General features: G+C 32.1%; 1 protein-coding gene across 6 annotated transcripts in view; it reads right to left on the reverse strand.

The window, feature by feature from the left end:
* Window positions 1-26,482, reverse strand: part of GPHN (gephyrin) — a 439,737-nt gene that overhangs the window by 146,247 nt on the left and 267,008 nt on the right. For 2 of the 6 annotated variants that reach the window (XM_054567416.1, XM_054567418.1), the window contains one exon: window positions 20,541-20,597. The exons of 2 other annotated variants lie outside the window; for them this stretch is intronic. In XM_054567416.1, coding sequence (XP_054423391.1) covers window positions 20,541-20,597 — 57 coding nt within the window. Of the gene's footprint in view, window positions 1-11,978; window positions 12,021-18,297; window positions 18,370-20,540; window positions 20,598-26,482 lie in introns of all 6 variants that reach the window. 2 more of the 6 variants (XM_054567420.1, XM_054567421.1) reach the window with 2 other exon arrangements.

Genomic DNA, 26,482 nt, shown 5'->3' on the forward strand with positions numbered 1-26,482 from the left:
GTAAACTGTATCTCCATTGCATATGATATTCATTCTGACCAATAATGTTTGCTGAGTTCTCTCTCTTTCAGTGTCTTCTATACCGCTCAAATGTATTAGATAATTGAGCAGAGAAGAGCATTTAAAGGGTGGAATTTTGCATTCTCCTCCAATAAGTAATATTAATAAATAGTAATATCATGCTTTGACCTTTTCTCCCTTTTACAAAGAGGTCTGTACTTGGCAAATAAATTAAATAAGCCTCATCATCAAGTTAGAATAACTGATGCCATCTCTGTATAGAGAAAAATATGGCCTTAAGAAATATTATTCCATTTTCATAGTTATATAATAAGGCCCCAAGAACTCAAATCTATTCTAGGAAAATCAGCCCTAAGCAAGTTCTTTTGAGGGACTTAACAATAATTTGGTGAGTTTTAAAATAACTCCCCCATGACTATTTTGTGAACACAGTACCCAAGAATGATGTTTTTCCTATACTTTTTTGACACTAACACTGAACAACTGTAATTTTTAGCCTGAATACATAGAATATGATTTAAAAGAAACACCAGACAATATTCCCAATTTGTAGTTCTTAGATGAGGCCCTATTTTTAATTTTTGCTATATTCTCTATATACCTAATATACCAATATCTTCTCTGTAGTAGAGATGCTCAATAGAAACTTGATTAATCATAACATATTGATAATGTTAGAAAAACCCAAAGTATAAACAATCAAGTAGAAATAATACAATCATATCAATTTCAATTTTTACATTCACCCAAGACATCCAAACCCATTACAAACTTTCAAGCTCAAAGCATGTTTTTTGTTTTTTTAATTTGCATTTGGTACTCTGACTGAACTTTAGTGTTGAAAGCAACATGTACAGAGGATAATCAAGATAAAATTCTTTTAAAATTAAACCAAAATAAAATGCTATTAATACTTTAACAGGATTAAAAACTCTGTTTCATACATTCATGATAAATTAGCTTTCTCATAAACAGGCAGTAGGAGTACCCTCTTTGATTCAGTCATACATCTATTTAAATTTCTCGGTTGGCTCAAAGTCCTATGTATCTTGTTTATAAGATACTAAGGACATAGAAGGCATTTAATAAGTCAGAAAAGTCAGCACTCACTAGGAAGAGGTTATTAGAAATAATAACACCACACTATAGAAAACTATTGAAATTTAACTATATAGGAATAAATCATTGATATAAATGTCCAACTGATAAATTCATTCAACACTGACTGATGCTGCTGTGAAGAAATCCTTGCCCCAAATTGCCAGAGTTTCCCTCTCCCTTTACCTTCCACTATAATGAGTATTCTAAGAAAGATGTTCCATTTGAGCTGCTGGAAGAAGAAAACAGAATGTAAAATCCTGTTTCTTGCCATTTAGAATCTGCCAGGGTAAAAATGCCTTGGAGTAGGCTGAATTCTGTTAGAGGTTAAAATGCATTTTCCCAAGAAACACTGTTACAAATAGTACATAGATCCCTGTATTAATTATTACATATCTATTTGACCCTCAATTCAATTAAGGGTAATATAAACTTCTGAGTAGTAGACTAGAAATCTGGTCACCATTTATAAAATTATCTTTATGGCAAACTGCATTGCCCTGCTTATAAGGTAAATGCCTGCACTGTATGACATATAGTGGAATTCAAAGCCAATATAATGTTGGGTTTGGGACATGCTACCCCCAAATATGGCACTTTGGCATACTGAGTATTTTTAAATGAAGAAGTTTAAGAAAACAGCAGAAGCAGAAGCAAGAAGGTCCTTCTGTCCCTTCTCCCCTGAAACAGGTTATAAGACCCTAAGGAAAAGAAAAATCCTTATGTCCAAGATGGAGAGGCATGAAAAATCAGAACAAACAGGCATTGCTATGTTTCATCTAGTTTTTTACCCTTAGCTCATACTCTTTGCCCTATCCTATTTCTCCATGACTGTCCACTAATCATGAAAACCAGTGTAAAAACACTCAGGCTTAACTATTTCTTTAGATCTTTATTTCCTTATGAAGACTCCTGCATCATGTAAAATTTATATAAATAAATTTGTATGCTTCTCTCCTGTTAATCTGTGTCAGGTTAACTTTCAGACTCAACCAGGGATCCTAACAGTGTCAAGGAAAACTTTTTCCTGCCCTAAAATAACAATGATAATAAAAGTACTATTTTTAGTAACTATAATCTTCAGTGAGGTGGGGGCGTGTGTGTGTGTGCACATTAAGTAATCCAGACACTACACAGAAAAGTGATTTTTGGAGAAAAAAGGCAAGAGAAAATCTGTGGAAGACAGTCAACTGGCTGAATGAAGGAAATAGTTGTTCAGATATATCCTATTCAATATACTTGACCATGATCACGAAAAAAAGCAAGCAGGAATGGTACAAGTGTTGATGTTAAGTTACGTGAAGTTGATGGTGAAGTTAATACTTGATTTTTTCAATGAAAGTGCAGCTAATAACCATATGAAAACATATTTTGCTGCATGACAAACTTAGCAGTTATCGTGTCTGACAGAGTTCAAATTAAAAAAAATACTTTACCTTTGTACCTTTAGTAAAGGTTATATTTATTGAGCTCTTACACATACCAGGCACTATACCAAACAGTACTAAGTGATGCAATACTTAAAGTACTCTTAAAGGGTGATATTATTCCCATTTTATAGGAATATGAAGTACAGACAAGTTAACTCGCCTAAGACTACAAAGCTAGTAAGAGGCAGGGCTGGGTTTCAAATCCAGAGCTGGGATTCAAATCTAGCCCAAACTCAAAATTTTTAAGCATTATGCTAAATTGATCTTCAGTAAGTTTACTTCAATACTGTGAGAACACAGATATAACTGCCAAAGCATGAACATTTTTAGAACATGCCGAGAAGCTGGTAAAACTTGATTCTTTCAGAAAAACAATTTATTTAAAAAAACTCTCAAATAAAATACATACCTCACATTCTCAAACCTTAAATTTATATGGCAAGCATGAGGCTATTTAGAGATTTTAGTATCCAAAGAAAAAGGCAATAAGGAGGATTCCCAAAGTAGAAATTTTAAGTATGACTTTAAGTAACAAATGACTTCAAGAAGAACTGAACAACTTCAAAGCAGAAAAAGAATTACTACATTTTTCTCAACTCTGGGAGAGAAGCCTGATGCACTACACATCCACTGTATGTAGTAAATTAGCTTGTCCTTTATGAACCTAGAATGACACCACCTTCACAGGAGCTTCAGGAATCCTGGTTGAGAAAAGAAATGTTTTTGGAAGGAGAAAAAGGTGACCAGAGAAAACTGACATTTCTTCTTGCTGAAGTCCAGTCTATATATTTCATTGTACCCAAATGCATGTTTGTATGAAGAAGCAAAATAAAAGTTAAATTGCTGGTAGTCAAGAAGATACTTTTCTGAATCTTTAAAAATTAGACCAGGTTTGGTGATAAAGCCAACTTATCTAGTAACTCCATGGATATGAGCCACAATTGGGTATGACCATGAGCTGCTCAGTATTCCTGCTCTGTGATTTATAGGAAGCTGTGCAAGGATACTTATACTACCTCCCATACAGAAGAGGCAATTGGGTTAATCAAGAAAGAAGAGAAATGAAGACAAAATGCTGGCCTGTGGTTTATAAGGCACATGAAGGAAAGGAATGATGGGCATCAGCCTTGTTAGGAGTAGAAGTTGCTTTGATGTCAATTTTCCTCACTATTGAACAGAAAGCAAGAAAAAAAAGCCACTGGAAATTTATACGTTGATTCTTCTTTTGACTTAAATTGCCTACCAATACTCCTGATGTATCTTGATAATAAATAAAGAAGCTTTAATCAGAGGCCTATATATGACTTATTTATCAATCAATAATATTGGATTCTGACTTCAGTTTTGTTGAAAGCTAACTAAGAAATATTTCCTACTGGCTTAACAAATAAATCTCAGCTTTGTATATTTATTTTTTGTTTGTGTACCAATTCTGACTGCCATATGAATTCCTATCTCAATTTATAAAAGCATGATTTTTCATAGACTTTTAGTCCCCAGTGTTTTTCAAACAGGTTGCCAAGGAGACTGATTGGGGTCATGGAGAAGAAAGCTGCACTGTTCTGGGTGAACTTCTGGTTTCAACAATAGGGTAAGAAAGTCAATTCTACAGTTTGAGATTCCCTTCCCTCCTATTACATACAAGGTCAATAAGGAATTAAGAGTTGTAGAGAATGGAATAACTGTTTCATATTGATGAAGCCCAGACTCAAGAAAAATTGGGCCAGCTGTCCCTATTACTTATTTTAAAAAATGCAGTATCAGAATATACTGTAGGAACAGTCAGTCAGGCAATGGAGGATGCAAATGTTTTAGAAGCATTGAACTAGATCAGCGATTTTCAATCTTTTCATCTCATGGCACACATAAACTAATTACTAAAATTCTGCAGCACACCAAAAAAATATATTTTGTGCCACTCTGACAAAAAAACATAGGTATACTTTTGATTCATTCAAACTGGATGGCTCTTGTTGTGCTGGCTGTTGTTCTTTTTAAATTTCACAACCTAAGGCAAAAGAAGTCAGTGTCCCTGATAAATAGTCAGGTGCTGTATGTTTTTAAAATTATGATTGCACACCAGTATGCTGCAGCACACTGGTTGAAAATTGCTGACCTAAATTAACATATGCTTCAGGGAATTAAAAAAAATGCGCGCAAATCTTAGCGATATTTGATACATACAGAATGAGATGTTTGAGACTGGGTTCGAACTCATGACCTGGTTATATTGTGTTTATTAGATGCTTACTGTGAGCTAGATGGCGGAAGGAAGTAGAAAATCCCAAAGAAGCTAAGTAAATGTTTCTATCCAACCAAGTTTTATAGTCTAATAACAGAGTAAATACTATTATAAATACAGCAATTAGGAAATAATTAGATGTGATTCATTTAATCGTTCATTTAACCCACACTTATAGAACCTACTGTTTTTCCCAAACTGATCTAACCTGTGGAAAAAAATAAAAGCAGCCTCTGGTCTCCAGGACCTCACAATATTATAGAGAAAGACAGTTAAGTAAACATCAATTACAACACATCATGCTAAGTGCTATGATAGCAGTTAGTACAAACTGGTGTTGGGGATAGGTAAAAGATTCCTAACTGATGGGAGTGGGAGTTTGGGGGAGATTATCAGGATAGGCTTCTTGAAGGTGGGATATATAAGCAGAGTTTTAAGGGACATTAATAATTTAGTTGGGTGAAGAAAGGGCAGGAAAGTCAGAGAAAAAGGTAAGTGCAATTCATAGGTATTAGGGACCCTGGCAACTTGCACAAAAAAGTATGGTTGAAGCTAATTTTAATCATGATAGGGAGTGGTAAGAGGAGTAGTTGATAAGGTAAGATAGGGACAAATTCCTAAGGGTTATAGAGAGCCACTGAAAGATTGTAAGTAGGAGAATTGTATGATTACATTAATATTTTAATAATTTCATTCTGATGAGTAAAGTGAAGATGGATTAAAAATATTTATGAGATAAATGATGAGGATAGAGGACCTAGTTTGAAGAGTAATCAAGTAATCCATAAGAAATCCAACTAAATCATTGAAAGTAGTTCTGGAGAGAAGGACATAGATTCCAGAGATTCAAAAGAAGGAAAATGTAGGACTTACGTCATGAGGTATATAACTCCTAGATCTCCTATTTGAAAAATTGGGTAGTGTTATAGGTAGTGGATGAAAGAAAAAGTTTGGGGGCTGAGTTAAGTTCAAGGTGCTTATAAGTATGGAGAGAGATATGAGCTAGAGATAGAAACTGATGTCAAGGTAGTTACTATATAGAATATGATGGTAATATATATGAAGTTCTTAGAATGATCCCTGACCAAAGTCAGTGCTATGTAAGTAGAATAATGATGATGGATGGTGATTATCATAATAATAATAATAATAATGGTTGATTATGAGATCAACCCAGAAGTATATAGATCATCATTGCCCAAAATAACTTTTTGTGGTGATGAAAATGTTTTATAGCTAATCTTTATAATGTGGTAGCCACTAGTCACACATGACTATTAAGAACTTGAAACATGGCTGCTGTAACTGAGATTCAAATTTTAAATTTTATTTAATTTCAATGAATTTAAATTTGAAGACCACCTGTGGCTACTGGCTATTATATTGGGCATAGCAGATACATAGTGAGAAATAATGAAAAATAAAACAAAGAGAATCTGGGAGTGAATCAAGGTGATCACCTAAATGTAATCAACAGTAAAAAAAAAAAACCCAACAAAAAACCAAACAACAGTCAATGAGGCAGGAGGAAAAGAAATGTAAGATAATACTGTCTATAAGCACAATCAAAATTCCTTTGAGAGGATGATTAGGGTGAATAGGAGCTGGTAGAGGAGATTTTCTGGAGGAAGATGGGCTAAAGCTATGAAGTGGAAGAGGGCCCTTCAGGAAGGCAGACTGGAACAAATAATTGCCAATATGAAGAAAAATATAACAAGAAGGTTCATCTTGAATTGGTGTCATAGGTACATGATAAGGAGTAAGTGGCCAATTGTTCTTGTATGCCTGGCATTAAGGGGGTTCCTGGGATGTAGAACTTTCAGTTTTAAAACCAGGACAGTTCCAGGATGTGGTACTTTCAGTGCTAAAATCAGGAAAGTCCTGGGCAAACTGGGAGGATTTGGTCACTAGAAAAAAATGTTAGATAATTAGTGGCTGGTCAAAGCATGAAGGTCTTTGGCAGAGATGTGTATTATTCTTGATACAACCACTTAGAGGTAAGCTATTAGAGTTTTTTTGGTTGTAGAGCTGAAATAAATTAAAGTAGCCTTGGGAGATTAGTCTCACATAAGAAAAAAGGACTATTAAAGGGAATCCAATTATTTAGCTACCTCCATAATCCAAGTCTAAGGTTATTAGGGCTTTAAATATTGAAGTTAGAGAAAAAAAGCAACATATTTATTTAATGCTTACTATGTCCCAGGCACTCTATTAGATTTTACATAAATTATCTATTTTCTCTGAAACCCAGATGTGGAAACTTTATAAATTTTAGAAAAGTTGATTGATTGATTTAAGCACTCACTCATCATTTCCCAATTATTTTTTGAGTGCCTCCGATATGACATGCCAAGTTGATTACTTATCTTACTACAGCCTGGGTTTTAAAGTAGATCTGACTAGAAAGTTTATTGTATGTACTAAAAATAAGAATTAAAAGGAGATAATTCAAAGGAAGAAATAACAAAACAGACAAAATTTAACGACACTGTCAGAGATGAAAAATAAGGAAGAGTGGAAAATAACCAAGATGTTTATGATGGGAAACTTAGGGACATGACCTAAGAAACTTTAAGAACATGGTAGAAGAGAATTAGTAGAACTGGATATCCTGAGTTTGAGATCATAAAAAGACATTCAAAGAGTAGCTGGAACTGTAAGTATGGATGCAAGGAAGGTATGCCATTTTTGTGCATACTATAATGTGCCAACATTTATTTGGGCTCTAACTATATTTTGTATTAATCTATTTCATTTATAAAATGATAACATCATGACAATAAGTTAATCTGTATTTGTATAAGGCTTGGATTGCCATATAAGTATTGTATAGACTTTCTTCCTTCCTATTTCCATGATGGACAAGATATATATATATCTGGAGAGATGTACTTAATTTATTTATTTTTGACCTAAACAATTTGTACACTCTAATTTGTTTTTTAAAAATTCAAAAGTGAGGTAGGAGTTGAGAAACTTGCTAGCAACAGTTGTTGTGTTTTAAAAAGATACTAATTCTAAGAGATTTACACTATTTCCAAATTCCCAACTATTACATACAAACAGCATAAAGATAGTATACATAAAGTGAAAGGAAAGAGTGGAACAACGCAGAAAATACATTGAAATAAATAGTATATCAATTATTAAAAATTTTCTAGGTGGGATTTTATATAATAGAACATCTTAGGTGATTATCTGACAGCATGGAATATTTATTTTATGAATCTTTATTATATTACAATTTCTTCTATTTTAAACAGTGTGTGGTTCTGTTGGTGTTTTAAAAATGACCCTATCTTTTTTTTTTAAGCAGGAAATGCTACAGTGTTTAAAGTCCAGTTTCCTTCCTTCCCTTCCTTCTTTCCTTCCTTGACTATGTAGGTTTACTATCTGCAATTCAACCGAAACTTCCATTTGCAGAAACCCCAAACTATCAGTCAGTTGAGGTTTATTTAGATCAGAGGTGGTGTTCTAAAAGTATGTTAGGAATTCAAAAGGCAACAGTTGTGCATGTTACAAGTTAAAAATGCTTCCTTTGTTTAGATAGCTAAGTTCTTGAGCACTAAATAAAAATAAAATTAAGTTTCAGTCCTTGTTCACTTAACAGTAAAAAATCAATTTAGCTTCAAAATTTCAATTGATTTACATCAACCTTGCTACTGGGAAATCCAAGACACTAAATATAAGTTTTAAAGGGTTCAATGTTTATTAATTTTTTTGGTCTAGACACTTACAAATCATTATAGATTTATATCTAGTGTATATTCCAGCTTTGCAAATACAGGGCTGACCAAAAGTAGATTGACAGTTGTGAGTACATGAAACAGTTTATTCTAGTATTATTATTTTTTCATTATTATATTATTTATTTGTGTTACAACTATAAACCTACCTTTGTGCCCACCTCTGTATATCAGAAAAGAACACTATTTCTACCAGAAGATAGTACTAATTCTGGCTTTTGTTTAAGCTGAGAAAATTCTGAAGTGATTTTTTTCCAAAATATTTTAAAAAATGAACACTGCTGGTACACTGATGAACAAAGTTGAAGGTTAGTTAGGAATTTGGAAGGTAAGCTCTTCCTTTTTTTTCACGTGACTTGATGGGGTGTATAACTTGAGACAGTAATCTCATTATATTCATGACATATTTTAAAATATTTATTTATTTTTAGAGAGGGGGGAAGGAAAGAAAAAAGAAAGGGAGAGAAACATTGCTGGGTTGCCTTTTACAGCCCCCAACTGGGGACCTGTCTCACAAACCAGGCATGTGCCCTGACCAGGATTCGAACCCATGAACTTTTGGTTTGCAGGACTATGCTCCACCCAGTGAGCCATACCAGTCAGGGAGATATTCATAATATTTTTATGCATTCTAAAAGTGAAGGCAATTACATAGGTCAATAACTATCTAGCAGATTATATTTAAATAAAGCATAGTAGGTTCTCGATAAATATATATTAAATTACTACAAAAATAATAGTAAAAAATTACACAAAGGGATGTCTAACATTTCCTTGAATTAACGTTTTCTATCTTTTAGATACATCTACATTCTCTCCTAAAATATCACCCAAAACTATTTAACTAACCAAAACCAGGTAAATGTATACTATGAAAATATAAGACTACTGATGACATTCAGAGAGCTGATGGTTTTTAGTAACTCCCAACAGCAGTAACCATGGCATTTAAGAAAATATTTTCTACCACTCTTGGCAGCTTCTATGTCTTTGAGTAAGATAGTTAAACTCTTTGACCCTTATCTTCCTCATCTGTAAAATGAAGATGATAATAATAGATTTTCCAAACAGAGCTGTAGTGAAGATTAATTAAGATAAAATAAATGAGATAAATACAGAGTTTGTCACATAGTTAAGAAAACTGTATTTTCTACAAAGGAGCCATCAATTACATGGAGTAACATTTGCTGAGCAGTGTTAGCCATGTAAGTTTAGAAATTATCTTGTTCTTGTAAAACTCATGGATGAATTTATTTTGAACAACGCTTATTATTTTTTGGTTTTACGAATGCCACAGAAGATAGTGACATGCAATTGGAAAAGCCAAGATGCTGCATTAAGGGTTGGAGAATTTATTTCTACAGTAGCGGAGGTAAGTAAACATGAGGTAAATGAGAGGGAAAGAGATTGAGCAATAAAGGTTTGGCTGCCTCCATAGTGATGCTCTAAAATAAATAATGCACTTTACCAAGAGTCCCATCAAGAGGCCTGCATATGAAAAACATGAGGACATTCCTGAAATTCGAATAATTAATGTTTGTAGACTAAAATTTTGTGAAACTATCACTTACCAATTTAAGATGAAATAGAAAACAATTATAAAAAGCTATTTCTGTCCAGATGATTATCATGAATATTAGATTCCCTAAGGGGTTCTTCACAGTATTGGCATCGAATGGAATACAGAAACCCTACCACAAGTGACAAAAAGAGGAACACATTTCATGACAAATAAAAAAAGCTCATGTGTCACAATGAAAGAAACAAACTCAGATAAAGCTAGAGTTCATTTAAGAGCTGAGTGCTATGGAGGAAATGCCACAGCATACAGGATCCCATCCCCCAGAAACCAGTTCCACATTCCAACCTGAGAGCCCTCCAGCACACATGCTGTCACAGAGAAATAATACCCTGATGGATGTTGTAGGCTGTGATTGGAGATGATGCCAATGGTAGACTTCTTATACACTCTCATGGGAAATGGAGAATTGCCTGGATGAAGTGGCAGAAAGAAATGGGTTATATATTTTTTACACTAGGAATCGTAATCCTGGGAAATTAAGACCTATGAAAAAATGTGATGAAATATCAATCTTCTCTTTCAAAAGTCTTTGCTGAATCACAAGTAATTCATTTGTCTTTCATTACTTTTTGCTTCTCCTTAGAAGAAATTAATTATCCACAAAATCAATTTTAAGAGGAAAAAAATCTGTAACAGCTGCAACTTGCAAGTGAAAAAAATTAAAGAAGATAACTGTAATTCTATCGACTCAATACATTAAAATTTGTGAGGCTATGGTTTTAGTTATGCTATTCCTTTAACCCTTTTTCTTGAAATTTAAAATCAATAGATGATATTCTGCCTGTGGTCTGCATATACTACCTGGTATTTTAGATAGTGCCATCTTTCTGTTTTTTTTGGTTTTGTTTTGTTTTGCATAACATTATGAGATAATATTTCTGTAGTCCCATGGGAGCTATTGTGGCTTGAACAAAGTAAATATGTATAGAAATGTTATAGCTCTAAAGTAACCAATAAAGATCTTAAAATTTATAGGCTATTAAAGTCCTTTCATTTAGTAGTTATAGTTTGAGGTATATTTACTCTTTCTGTTTAGCTACTCAACAGTAACCCTGCTTTGGAAATAATATTCAAAGTCAATTAATAATACTTTAATAAATCTGGCTTATAAAAACAGAAAACCCATTTATGCTATGGTTTAACAGAGCAAGAGTAGGAAATGGAACCCCTAAAAAGGCAAAGAACATAAAGGTAAAATTTCATGTAAAAAATTTTGTTAAAAGAACATGGATCTCATGAAGATAAGCTCTTCTAGCTTATAAAAACTTTATATAAATACAGGTATCCTGAGTAACCTAATTAGCTTTTTAAAAGGGAACAAATCTTCTGTTTTACATTTTATGGAATTTATAACAAAAATGAAAAATGGAAAAATTCCACTTACGCAATTTTATAACAGTGGAATCATTAACATTTAGTTTAATAATCAGTTTGAATATTTTCTTGTTTCTATGATTAATGAGATGGAGTTCTCACTAATATAATGTAAATCTTCAGCTGCCAGAGACAGACCTATACAGGCCTGCAAACTAGAATCTTTGTCTTTAGCCAATATGAGTTCAATAATGAATTACTTGCTTCAAAGGAATTTGTATGTAATTAAGGTGGTGGTAATAATCAAGTTGGCTGTTTGGGCTTTAACCATTTCAATGTGATACAGTGATTGCCAGAAAAAAGTTACTCAGAAACAGTGCAGTATAAAGATATAGAAATTTCCCCCTAAAACAGCTTACTTTTCCCCTTTCAGCCAAATGCAAAGTGCAAGGCAAAATAAATTAAGGCAAAAGAAAAATAAAATAAGAAAAATGGTGAGGGCGAGCATGTTTTTGACCATGTAATAAAACACGTGCAAAGTATACCTCAGATACACTATAGGTAGATGAACACGAGGGAAGCCGAGCCTGGTTTTGCAGTGGGGAAAAGAAAACACTGTTAAAGAGGAAATGATAGCATAATAAGGGTCTCAGAAGTTTAGATGGCTCCATCACCAACACACTTGCCAGATATAAAACAGACTTGGAAGACACTTGAGTTTGAAATCTCAAGGTTCAAGCTATTTGAAGAGACCTTGTGATTAAAAAAAAAAAATACCTGGCTTATAAAAAAAAAATTCCATGACGAAGATGACTCCCTCTGATCAGAATCTGGTTAAATCTTGCTGAAAAGATGCTCATTTAAGGTTAACAGGAAAGCAGAGCACTGGTAACTTTTCCTATGGTATCACACTGATCTTCACTGGTTTAACACTAGCAAACTACCTGTGACATTTACAGGATGACTCTACTGTACCTCCTCCTGTTATTCGTTAAAGAGGGCACTAAAGCCATCCAGTATTCTATTTCTGATTTCCTGTTCCTCCTATTCCATTCTCAGTATTACTGAATCAATCTCTCTCTCTGCCAATAGCAACACCAAAAAAGATAACAAAACATAAACACAAACTCTTCTCCAGACCTATTTTTTTATCAGAATGTTTCAATGCTTCATTTTTTTAAAATAACCATTTTATATTTAAAACTGTGTTCTATCTCTATGACTTTGAATTGATGAATTTCTGGCCTGTTTTTTTCTTTCTAGGTTGTCACACTGTCATGTTCAATTCTGTGGCTTCTTTCATTGGGTCGTCACAATGCCATGTGAGGTAAATTTTTAAGTATGCATTCTCTAGTTACAGAATTCTTCATGAAGTTCCAAAACACAAAGTTGAGGTGGGAAAATGAAGGTATAGGATATGTCAAAATGAAGGTATTAGTACCTTATTTTTGTATAAAAGTTCTGAGAAGGGCAATTCTGCAGTAAGCATTAAACACCTCACAGATGATGTCATAAGCTATTTTTTGGTGATTTTGTAAGTATTAGATGAGAATTTTTTAGTTTGAAGCATAAGATACATTTTTGTTATTTTTCAGTAGAGATGAAACCTCAGAATTGTATTAACTTTACATGTTATGTGAATTCTAACAAAGTGAAATACAGCAATATTATCCTGTTTTCCAAAGACATAACCCTAAAATTGATTTATTGCCATCTTTATAATTACTGTAGTCTGATCACACTCAAAAAACATCATCTATCAAGGTACTCAGGATGTTACATAATTATTATAAATTAAATGTACATTATTCATATGAGTAAATGCCAAAATGTCAAAAAAAAGGAAGACTTGAAAGTCCCAAATAATGTTCTACATACAAAAACCGAAAGGCATAGATATTTGTCTAAAGAAAGAAGAGAATAAAAACTGATGTTTACTTATTTAAAAGCTACTGAATATTTATTTGCCTAAGGACTAATGTTCCAGCTATTCTTCCTCACCTCAAGAAAAGTTGGCTGATTCAATGCAAATACCTTTTTGATTTTTAAATGCTGTATATTAAGGTATGATGTTATCACTTGTTCCTGTCAGGGTGTCTTTCCCATTTTTATGAAATTTCTTATAGATAGAAGGTATGATTTTAGGTGAGGTCAAATAGGAAATTCAGTAGAAATCAAAAGCTGATCATAATCCTCAGGGGAAATATCTTCATCAAGAAATAATGAAGTAATAAAAGAAATGCAATGTATACAGTAAAACACTTTAAAAACATATTTTTAAAAAAGTTTAAGAGCAAAAATGGAATTTATCTTTGTAAATTAAGGGGTTCCTCCAAAAAGAGGAATTTATAATCTACACTTTTTCCATATGTTAGTTCTATATTTGTAGGGTTTAATGTTAATTCCATGGTGAGTTTTACTGTGTGTGTGTATATGTGTGTGTGATATAAAGAGAGAGCAGCTAGGAAAAAAACAATGCAAAAAGAAAGACAAAAATGTAAAGGTAGAAGATTTTAGAGGATCAACTTCTTTCAACACATGCTTCCATGCAGAATGATCTGAATACATCCCTAGAAAAATGAGCAGCTCTCCTTTTTTTCAAACTTTAAAATGAAATAATTTCACACAGTTGCTATTATAATCATTTTTTGTCAATGTCATCTTGATGCTACCCAGTTATAACAGTTCTGGGCAAATGTTTTCTGTAAATGATCAGATAGTAAATATTTTAGATTTTGCATGCCATATGGCCTTTGCTGTGACTGTTTAGTTCTGACGTTGTAGTGCAAAGACAACCATAGATTATATGCAAATACTGAATGCGGCTGTGTTTCAACAGAACTTTACTTTTGGACACTGAAATTTGAATAATTTTCACATGTTATGAAATAGTGTTCTTTTGATTTTTTTCTTCCATCATTTAAAAATGCAAAAATCATCCCTAGCTTGTGGACCTACAAAAGAGAAGCAGGGTTTGGCCTAAGGGGTCTAATTTGCTGACTCCTGAGTTATAGCATTAATTTGATGAATATAAAAGTGTGCAAAAAGACCCCCCAAAAACCCAAATAACAAACCCTCCTATGAATATAAGAGATAGTTCAGAACTAAGGCTGATATGAAAATACTGATATTAAAAGATCTAAAAAACCACAACCACCTAATTCATTACTTATATTAGCCCTACTTCATACCAATCTTATTTTGGCATCCAGGATATTGTTAAACAATTAAAAATTATTATTAAAAAGACATCACTTTCTGACATGATTCAGGAATTTTTCTTAAACTTACTAAAATACATGTCATCTTATTTTAAGTGATAATTCCTTCCTTAACGTTTTCACTTCTAATGATAGCATCTTTTTTATTTGTGTTAGTATAACCAGTACTTATAATTATCATATTCCTTCTACTTCATCATCGTTTTAATTCACTTTGTGCCAATAATCTGCCTTCATAAGCCACCTTTGCTTTCAATGTCTGTGAAAGCTCTTAAAAGTTAACATATTTGGTTACTTATCTGTACAAAATTGTAGCTGAATTGAAATTTACTATCATATTACATAAACTGAGTGAAAATATAAAATTTGTGGCTTTGAGGTATTTTTACTCCTCTCCTCACTTTCCTTTCTATTTGTTATTATTTCATGAGAATTTATATAACTTTTCTTCTCAATATTTTAATATTCAAGCTTCTCTTTTTTAAACTAATTAACTTCAATTTTCTAAATTTACATTGACTTATATTCTTTATACAGTTTTAGTTTGCTTTTTCTTATCTCATGTTTTCCAATTTTTTTTAAATTCAAAATTTTATTTCTATTTATTTTTAGAGGAGAAGGGAGGGAGAAGGAGAGGGAGAGAAACACTGATGTGTGAGATAAACATTGATTGGTTGCCTCTCGCATGTCTCCCAATTGGGGACCTGGCCCATAACCCTGGTACATGCCCTGACCAGGAAATCTGACTGGTGACTTTTCAGTTTCTGGGATGATGCCCAGCCCACTGAGCCACACTAGTCAGGGCTGTTTTCCAGTTTTCAACACTGTCTGCACTGTTCTTCAATCTTGTGAATTACTGTTAATATTCTTACTAGATTCATACATTTGATTAAATGGAAAATTAATTTTTTTCCTTTGTGTGGTTTCTTTTTAAAAAAAATTTATTTATTTTCAGAAAGAGGGGAAGGGAGGGAGATAGAGAGGGAGAGAAACATCGATTGGTTGCCTCTCACATGCCCCGAACTGGGGACCTGGCTTGCAACATAGGCATGTGCCCTGACTGGAAATCGAACCAGTAAACTTTTGGTTCCCAGGCTGGCGCTCAATCCACTGAGCCACACCAGCCAGGTCTGGGTTTATTCTTGTCATTATTCTCAACACATTATCCATCTAAGGATTTGTAGTAATATTGGTAGTTATTAAATTAGGCAAACTCTGCTTAGGTACAACATAATTATTTTATTATTATTAAAATTACTAAAAATACACTGAGAGTTTAGAATACTTCAGTTTTGTACAATGTATAGAAAAAGATGATAGATTTAGAATCAATAATCTAATAAATCTTACTTTTTGTCATAGAGGAGTAAATGAAAAATAAAGATGCAATAAGTAATATTTAAAAATTACATTTTAACAGAATATTCTATTTTATATCATTGATTATTCATAATAAATAAGAATGAATGCAAGGTTCTTTTCTTTCTAAAAAATAATATATTGTGTAGATGATACTAACTGAAACATCAATGATTTAATAAAGTCCTTATCCCAAACTTCTGTATGATGTCTCACTTCCTACAACTATTAAATAAATTATTTAAGTGGCAACATGGCTCTGAATCTTTCCTCTCAATGAAATATTTAGCAATATTTTAAGGAATTAAAAGGCACCCATAGATTTGTTCTTGTGTGTGAACTTCTACAACAAATTTTCACAAAACTGAATGGTCACTATCTGACAATTTACCTCATTTTACAACAGAAACAAAGCCTGTTTTTATAGATTATCATACTGAGAATAACTTTTTTCTGCTTTAATGAGTATTTTTTAATATACAAGGCATATTTTAAGGCATTCTGGGACAATAAGAATTAAAAGGGAAGGAGAGAAACTCAACATTCAGCTAAGCATTGTTTTGCATCTTAGCTGAAGTCTCTAGATAAGATACAATTTGCCTTTTGATAATTTTTCTATACTTTTTTAGTATACAGAAATCTTAGAATGATACACCTCTAGTCAATCTTTTCAGAAAAAAAGGCAATCACAACAAACTGTGACCCTGTGAAATGAAACAAAAGATGAAGATACTGAGATTAGTCATTATGTACTATACTATGCAGTATAGGTGAAAAAAGAAAAAGAAATTGAAGAGTGTCATGAGATAAACTAATTTGCAAAGCACAGAACTTTTAATTTAACCCTAATATAACACTAACTTCCTATCAAACTGACCTGAGCAAGTCTCAGTTTTCTAGTTCTGGTTTGGTTAGGGAAGAGTATGACACTAAATACATATATTAATTAATATAATCAGAATACTTTTAGTGTTTTATTAGAATAGTATCCAGGTATGTTTAGACTAATTTAGTAATAAAATTTATGCTAATCTTTTATAAACAGTGGAATAGATTCCAAGGTTGAATATCAAATTCTATAAATTTGGTCTTTCAAATTCTATAATATGAATACAAAAAGGACTGGATCAAAAGAATGAATTTCCTTCTCTGTTTAGCTATTAGAATTAATTACTGATATTAATAAAATCTTTGGACTTCAGTAATCAAAAATTTAATATAGAGATATCATAACTATGCATGGTATATAATTAAAAACAAGCTGAGAAACTAGAGAATGATCATATCACTATTATTTTTTATTCAACTTCTATAGTAAAACTATTGTAGCGGTATGAAATAAATGTATGGCAATAATCTTGGAAGAAGTAAATCATAGCTATAATCCAGAGGAACTTTTTAAAAAGCCTTAGGAATGGGAGGTCAGGGCTAAACAGAGCCAAAAATTATTTACTACAATAATTTAGTATTTCTTCTGCCATATTTATACCATATACCATTTTAGAGATTTACTTCTATTTATCTTGAAAAGACATATTCAGTAGAAGACCAAAGCATTCTGAATCTGAACTAATGGTCACAAAATACTATTTTTGCCTATTATTATATTATATATGCACAGTATGAGTGGTTATATGGTATTGTTCTCCTTCAAAGTGTTATCTTGAGTATATTACCCTTTATCTCAAGTATTTGTAAGATGTTACACAATGGTTTCTTATTTTTAAACAAAAATACCTTGCAGTTAATAATAATAAAAAAAAGAATGAGTTGAGAAAAGTCCATTAATTCTGACAAAAAAGTCTATTTGCCAAAATAACTATGTTAACACTTTAACACTGACTATTTTCCTTGACAATTGAAATTGGATCATAAAGGCTCTACCACTTGGATTGAGCCCATAATTTATAATCTTGCTGACAAGTCCAACAGGGGGCAGAAGACATCATCAATAGAAAAGCTCCAAATGCAGTCTCATGGAAAGAGCCTCAGAAAATTATTTAATTGTATAAGAAACACAGATTTTGCTAAGAAAGTTTTTATTTTGTAATGAAATCAGAATGCTTTAAAATCAATCTCAATATTAGTGTGGCTTAAGGGTCCTCTGCTCTGCCAATTTAATCCTTATTTCATAAACAAGAGCATGAAGCTGGCTAGGAAAGAAAGAGAAAGGGAGAAAAGAGATGGAAAGTAAAAAAGATGGAGATGATAGGACAAACCAATCAGATTTGGAATTACCAGTCAGCAGAAGTTTAAGAAAAAAAATCACCGAATGAAATCGTACATTTACTCTGAGAGAGTATCCTTTCACATTGCCTTCTAGGTGATCTCTGAGCTCCTCCAGCTTTCGATGGAGCTACATGTAAACATCAGAAAATGAATTGAAAAAGCAACTTGTTCTCTTTTCAGTTTTCCTTTTTCCTTTTAAAAATAAGATCAGAGCATTATACATTTCTCACTGCCTTTGGCAAACACTTCAACACATCAAAGATCTTTGTATCATACAAGAATACATGCTCAATAAACCCATGACTAGGAAGCCAACATTTTCTCTTAATTACTGCGTCTTGTCTCCCCCAAGGCACTACAGAAAAAAAATCCTGCAACTATCTTGATAAGCCCTTAGAGATTTACTTAAAATTTTTCTATTTGGTAGAAATATGGAGTAAATATATTTTAAAATTATGAAATTTGCCTTTCTTTCCCACACTTTCTGATTTAAGGCTACATCCATATTAAACTGACTGAACCCTAAAATGTATCTTTTGTCTTATATACAACATATGTATATACTTAATCATACTAAATATACACTTAAAAACAATGAGCATACAATTATAACTTGACTGTACCCATACCCCTAAAAACTGAATGTAGATGTAATTAAACACACACGCACTCGCACACACAATCCAGTTTATAGCAGATGGTGCTGCAGTTATGGATGCCATTTGATCTTTATTTCACTATCAGTAATTTCCAAAAAGTTACGTTGCTCTGCACATTTTTGCTTGAGTCTGATTCATAATCCATAGTCTAAACAATTATAGATTTACTTTTCCTTAAAGACAAAGATAAAATATGATACCTCACAGATAGACAGTGAGGAATGCCACTGTTACATCATCAGGATACAGAAACTCATATTTTTCTGACTAAATAATTTTACTTTGCCTCTTTTTTGAAATAGGAATATAATCAATACTTCCCATCCCTTCTGATTATCCTTAATGAAATAATGCTTAAAAAACACTACCCAGTTTATAGCAGTGTTAGAGAACAGAGGATGGCTTATCTGGAATAAAGGACACAAACATACAGACGTGCCTTCATCCATGTGCACTCATGTGCATGGCACACACACAAATAAATAAACAGACACAAAAAAAGTAAACTTAAGAAGGCAGAAGAGGCAAGGAGAGGAAAGAGTGCAGAAATTAGTGCTTCATAAATTGTTAAATGGAAACAAATTGAAGGTGTGTAAAATTTTGAAATGACTTAATATTAGGCCTCATGGTAGTTACTGAATTTTGGGACATCCCAGTGTAGTGAAATATCTGTTATATTGATTAATTTAACACTTACTATTGTTGTAAGAACAAGTGGGACTGAGATATAAGAAGTTAATTTGGAGGGAGACTCCTCTGTATATTGTAAAATTCAAATTTTCCACCTACCATTTATAGTGGCAGCATTAAAAGTTATCAATGGCTATGTCAGTAATTCTTAAGAGTGATAACTTGTTTACCTTTTCATTGTGATTAAATGTTAGAGTATCAAGTGCCCAAGATATTTAACAACTAGTAAATGGGACCATCAGATCAGAAATCTTTACATTGTCTATCAGCAGATCACATACACAAATGGGCAAACATTAGATATATATTATTTCTGTTGTTTGTTACATGAAATTTTTAACTTTAAAACAATAAAACAAAGGGGATTAAGAGTGCCTAAATACTGTTAGCTCCAGGTGAGTACATTATACTCAAAATTAATTTAAAAGAAATTAAAATTTCTTTTCTAATTCTTAAGATTTACTATAAATGTATAAAATACCTGTTATTAACTCATAATAATTATTTTCCTGGAATAAACTATACATGGTAATGACACTAACATAACATTTAATTACTTTTTACAAAAAATGTAAAAAGGAAAGATAATATTCTGAAAATAAATATCAGTTCTCTGTATAACAGGAACTTAACACATAGTGACATCAGTCAGAGGAACGGTTTACTCTAGAACCCCAAATTATAGGCATCTGTAATGAGGCAGTTGCCCTTTTTCTTGTTTGTGGTGCCATTCAAAGCTAGTTATTTGGCAGCTTGCCTTCAGCTGGTTGCTCTATGTGTAGCTGAAACAAACAAAAAATATGACCCAACAGCCAATAAAAATATTAAAATAAAAAAAAATGGGATGGTGAAAAATGGAAAAAGCCCCCTTCCTCCCACCACCCTCCAAAAAGGAAGAAGTGTAGGCTATAGACAAAATCTTGCCAAAAAACGTTAGAAACATATTTACTTTGAGGGATCCAACTCTACTAGCAACTCCTTTGCTTTCATCCGGTCGTCTAATTTGCTACAATGAGGGAAGATGGGTAAAAAAGACAGAATAAAGAAAAAGTGAACTTAAAAATTTTTCTATGCATTAGTAAGTAATACATGCAAAAACATCAATTGACTCTTTGAGGTACCTCTTAGGAGGTCAAGGAGTTAACTAACCCAGAGGCCATATGACATGCTCTGCAAATAGGCTGACCACTCGAATTCAACCACTGTCATGGCACTATTCCTGAGATGAAGAAATGGACACTTACTTTCAGTTATCTTGGAGATTTCTGATGAAGCAGTATCTGGAGTAGTGTTACATTTGCATTTGGCTTATGAAAAACAAAGAATTACAAATATACCTATGCATAGAACTTTGTCTCTTTCAGTGTTTTAGTGTCTATCCCATTGTAATATCAAAAAACATCACTGATATGATTAGAAATATGATGGTTCCCCAAGTGGAAAGTTCAGTCCTGACAAGCATCATTCTTAACAGCTGACAGAGTGAAGCTCCTCTGCTTGCTGACCCCAAACACTGAGGTTATTCAGCTGTCACTGAGATTCCTAATTAAACAATTGTGCTGCCCAACCAGAAAATTTTAATGCCAGACCAATGTCAGATACAGTCACTTCCTCAAAGCTTTCTGTGTTTCAGTTGAATTTTCCTCTCAGGTAAGATAGGGGAAAATAAAACTGCAATTTTAAAAACTTGTTTTTTATCACTGAGAAAAACTTGTTTTATAAATGGGAAAAGGAACGTTCTTAACACAAAAATTTTTATCAGATGAGGTATGAACTAGAAATTCCTTTTTTTTTTTAAAAAAAAGTTTAGTTTTTATTGTATTTTTTTCTATTACCATTTATTCCCCTAATACTCTGCTGTTACTTTGTCATGGCAGACATTATTCTTTTGCTTTTTAACAGAGCTGTAATGATAAATATTTTATTTAAAGAGGAAGACAAAAAAGGTGGGGGATGAAGGGGAAAGAAGTTTCAGATCAAGTAGATTCCTACATGTGCACAACAATGGTCTACACTCTGACCAGCACAGGTCAAGTTAGCTTCTGTTTGTATTAGGAGACAGTAGAGAAGTATTAACCTGATGCCAAACGTTAAAGTTCCCTGGGAAAAAAAAAAGGAAACTGACCATGCTACAAAATTATATCTGGCATGCTATAGATTGTCTGCCTTATCCCATTTAGGACATCTCTGGTAGCACATGGAGATTGCTTAGTAAAAATACTAAGAACTGAATTTTCACTTTGAAAAAAAGAATGTGGACACATAAGAATTTTGTCAACTTCTTGTTTCACTTACTATAAATAGTTTTTACTAATCTTCAGCATTAACTAAATGTTATACCCAAAAGATAGTCACCAATGCTTATTCTTCTTTGTCGAACAGAATTCTCAAATTTAGGATACCCTGCAGGACAGGGCCTCTGGATAGACAGTGAGTTGCTAATAACCTAGTTACTCTCTTGTGCTATTTTCTTGACCTCAGAGAAATTTTTATATCAAAATCTGTTTCCCATTTTAAATGGAGACTCCCAATATCTTGATTACAAAGATAAACTATGTACTTTCATATAAAAATATAGTCTAGTGTCTCATGCTGCTTTCTGGAAACTTTCAGGAACTGTGAAGACTTTCAGTAACAAGTGAACACACTTTTCTACATTTTTTTATTAGTAGAAAGCTTAAAATTACATCACGTTCAGCAGCATGAGGTTATCTTTTTCAAAGTTACATAGGATGTTAATGTCAAATATAGTCACAATATCTGCAGTTCCTGATTTCTATATTAAAGTTATATTCCCTTAATAGGCCTAGAAATAAATGGGTAGGACAAAAATTAATACTTATAAGAGGAAATATATGTATAGATCTCTCTATCTCTCCACCTATAAAAGAAATTTTGTTATTATATTTATTTATGGAAGAAATTTTTCCTAAACCATTTCGGTTCCATTTGCAAGTGCAAGTCCAGAAACTTAAAGATTGAATGATAAGAAAAGACAGTCACAACTGAATACTAAACATGAAACATAGACAATACTATTTTAAAGATAGACTTTTGGAGCAGATAGCTCATTTGTCTATGCTTGGCATCAATTTTCTTCATATAAATCAGACTTTGTAAATTTGAAACTATCATAAGAAGAAGACTTTAGAAAACCAAAGTGGCCTATCAATGTCAGAAGTGCCATGTGATTCTCTGTGGCTCCTGAAACAGGTAACGATACCAATACTAAAAATCTTCAGAGAGAGTCTGAAAAAGATTTAGCTCATAAATCAAAATTTGAGAAGTAAAGTTAAATCAATAAATTTTAAAATGCAATGCTCTCATTTATTCTAATCAACTTTTAATCATCAATTTGGATGAAGAATAAAAGAAATTCATAGCTAATCCAACTGCCTGTATTACTTTTCTCTGATAAGAATTTAAAAGAATTCACAAAATATCAGCATTTGAATAAGATGAATTAATTTATTCTTCTTGATTTGTAAGAGCCTTCATAAGTTAGCTAATTTTATACATTTTCTTCTGTGAGATTAACATTATCTACCAGTAACCAAGAAAGGTTAAATTGCAAATGTTTCTGTTATATACAGGATCATTGCAATATTGATGAAGTTTGAGAATTAAATGTAAAAAATTGCAGGGATTATGATTTTGCTGAAATTATCAGTTTATTCACATATATTGAAAATTAAAATGCCAATTTCAAAACAAAAAAAAATGTTATCAGTAATAATTTTTCTACCCTGAATAAATCCTTTACAAACATTTCACTGAGACTGTAAAAAGATATAAACCAGAGGATCAAAACCATTTCAACCTTTTACTCAGCCTCTCAGCCAGAATATTTAACAAAATATTCATTAAAAATAGTCTTAAAATATTGCATTGTATCACTTCTTTTGCAACACTCTGGGAATCTTTCATCACAGATTAATTACTAGGGAATCTACTAGGGATTAATTACCAGGATGTGGCCTATAAAGCAGTGAAATTATTCTGCTGTTTGCATTCACCTTTTAAATAAAGTTTGGATGCTAGAATTGTCATGCAACAAAAGATATTGCATGGAAGTTAATATAGTATGGGTTATTGATTCCCTCTGGTTTAGGCCAATTCTTCAAAACTGAGCTCATTGCACAATCACTTTGACTGCTAACATGGTAAAAATTCATCTCACTCTATATTCTCTTGCCAATATTAAGTAGTTGTGCTATGTTTTTATTGAAGCAATGTTTGTGGAGTAGAAAGCCAATTTTATGTCAATTTAAAAAATATATATATTTCAAAGGAAGTTTAGGCTCACAGAAGCCACATAAAGGCAAGTACCTATATCACTGGGTGTATGCATTCACATTTCTCTTTAGTACAAGATCTTTACTGAAAATTTTTGAGAAAAGGTTGTATATTTTGTGTGTTTATTCTATTGATAAGAAAACTAGGGTCTAGAGAGGTTCAGTGGCTTTGTGGGGAACTATAAATTAAGAAAAACACAGCTGAAGTTAAATTCTCTTAATCTCAGATCTTTTCATTATATTTAAATTCTCATCTATGAAATTACTAATGCAGATCTCTCCTCCTTCTCCTCTGATATATTTTCTATTGAGTTTGATTAAGTTTATGTAAATTAAACAAACTTTTCTGTTTGTTTGGCCTAGGGGCTGAGTTGCTTTATATTTAGAATTATCTAATTTACACTGAATTACCCTGAGAGAGAAACATTTTTAACCCTATTTTATTATGCCACTTTTTTTTTTTTTAAAGTATGGGCATCAATGACAGAAAATAAAACGTTTTTTCTTAGACATTATTTATCTTCCAACCAATATCATTCAGTGCCTATTGGGATAGCGATATATTGCTTCTGGTAGTTATGATTTGAAGGAGGACATTTTAAAAAGTTTTGCTTGAGACCTCAAAATTTAAGCAACCTTCTGTAAATAAAATACTTTTTAGGAACTGGTTAATATTCCAATTCACTATATTTCAGCCCTTTGAATACAACTGGTACTTCACTGTAAAACAATGGTTTCACTTGTGATTTATTAAGGCAAAGTAAAACAAAATATTTGATATAATATGCACTAAAAATATTCATTCAATAAGTTTCTGAATTAATGTGTTTTGTCTTTAGTAAAAGTAGAATGAGTAGAGAGAGCAGATAATCCTGATGTTTTGAGTGAGAAAAATACATGACCAATTTTAGAATATATATCACTTAAAAAATATAAAAATCTAGAGAATAGTTTAGTTTGGGATACACTCTTAAAGTCATGAATGAGATATAGCTAGCTAATTGTATAGATTTAATAGATGGCTCTATCTAATAAATTTGGCTGAAATAATGATGGCACAGATTATTTTTGTTGAGCTGCTTTTGCACAAAACATGCCCCAAACAATTAAAAAGAAGTTTATAGGAATCAAAACTCTTAAGTGAAGTTGAAAGGCAGTATTCTTAATTTCAGTATTCTTTTATTTCTACAGTTCTCACTTTCCTAACTTCCTAAAACTTGAACAAACTTTAGTGGATACCAAGAGAAATCATTGTTTAATTTAACAGAAACAGCTTGACTTAAATGAAAAAGATCTTGAGTGAATTTGAAAATTTTCAGTTGATAATCTCTAAGTTTATGGAGTAACATGGAATGCAAAGCCTGCATAAATAAATGTAAATCATTTTAGATTAATTGGATACTAATAATAATATCAAAGAGGGCTAAACTAAACAGAAGAGTAATATTTATTTAGTACAGAAACTTACTTCAAAGGAACGGATTTATAAGTCTACAAGGAACTTTAGAAGCTGCTAATTTAATATCATGATATCACAAATATAGAAACTGAGGTCTATTTTAATAATGTTACAAAGTGGCAGACTAGGGATGATCCTCAATATTTTGTGCTTCATAGTGCAACACTTTTACATACTTAATGCTAGTAAGTTTTTAAACAACTTAGGATCCATAATTTTTAAATGTGTCCCAGTAAGTAAGTCAAATGAAAATGCTAAGAACTGCTTTTTTCCCCCTAGAATATTAATGAATTGAATTCATCAAGATGCATAAATGATCTCTTCTTGGTATCCACATAAATTATACAAATCAATAGCCTAAAATTTCTGCATATAATTTAAACAAAGGTAGAATTAATACAAGTTGCTAAGTTGAATTAAGAGAAAACTGTAAAACATTTAACTTCCAGAACAACGCTACATCATTGTTTTTAAAACAGAAATAACAAACTGAAATACCCATAATAGGGGATGCTGAAGAAGTTATGCTACGTCCACAAATTAGAATAGCAAACAATAATCAATAATAATGTTGTATAAGAGTATTTAAAATAATGTAAAGATGTTCATATTACTAAATGAATAAGAATGGTTAAAATATATAGTTTAATAAAGTCTAACATTTTGTGAGCATTACTTGTATTTCAAACTCTGTGATATGTGATTTATATGAATTTTAAAATTTAAACCTTAAAACAACCCGTAGGCAAATAATAATACTATTTTTAACGTCACAGGTGAGATGATTATGATTATGGAGGTGAAGTGACCTTCTGAAGGCTACACACCTAGTAGTGATAAAGCTGAGATTCTTCACCCGGCCTGTCAAACTCTAAAACTTGATCTCTAATTCACTGCCTTCCTAACATGATCCATTTGAATAAAGTATTTCAGTGCATAGAAAAAATACAGAATGATATACAGCAAATTTTTTTTTCAATTCTCATCAATGTTTATTATACACTTACAAGGAAATATATTAACTGAAACAAAAGATGTTTCATTACGAGGTACCTCTTTCTGCAAACAGAAAATAAATTAACTAGATTATTCCTCCAACCATTTGCCTTAAAGTACATGTAGGTAAATAACTGAATC

This window comes from Pteronotus mesoamericanus, unplaced genomic scaffold (genome assembly GCF_021234165.1).
Source record: "Pteronotus mesoamericanus isolate MK-2021 breed Mesoamerican mustached bat unplaced genomic scaffold, CSHL_Meso_final contig_182, whole genome shotgun sequence".
In the NCBI taxonomy this organism is placed as follows: Eukaryota; Metazoa; Chordata; class Mammalia; order Chiroptera; family Mormoopidae; genus Pteronotus; species Pteronotus mesoamericanus.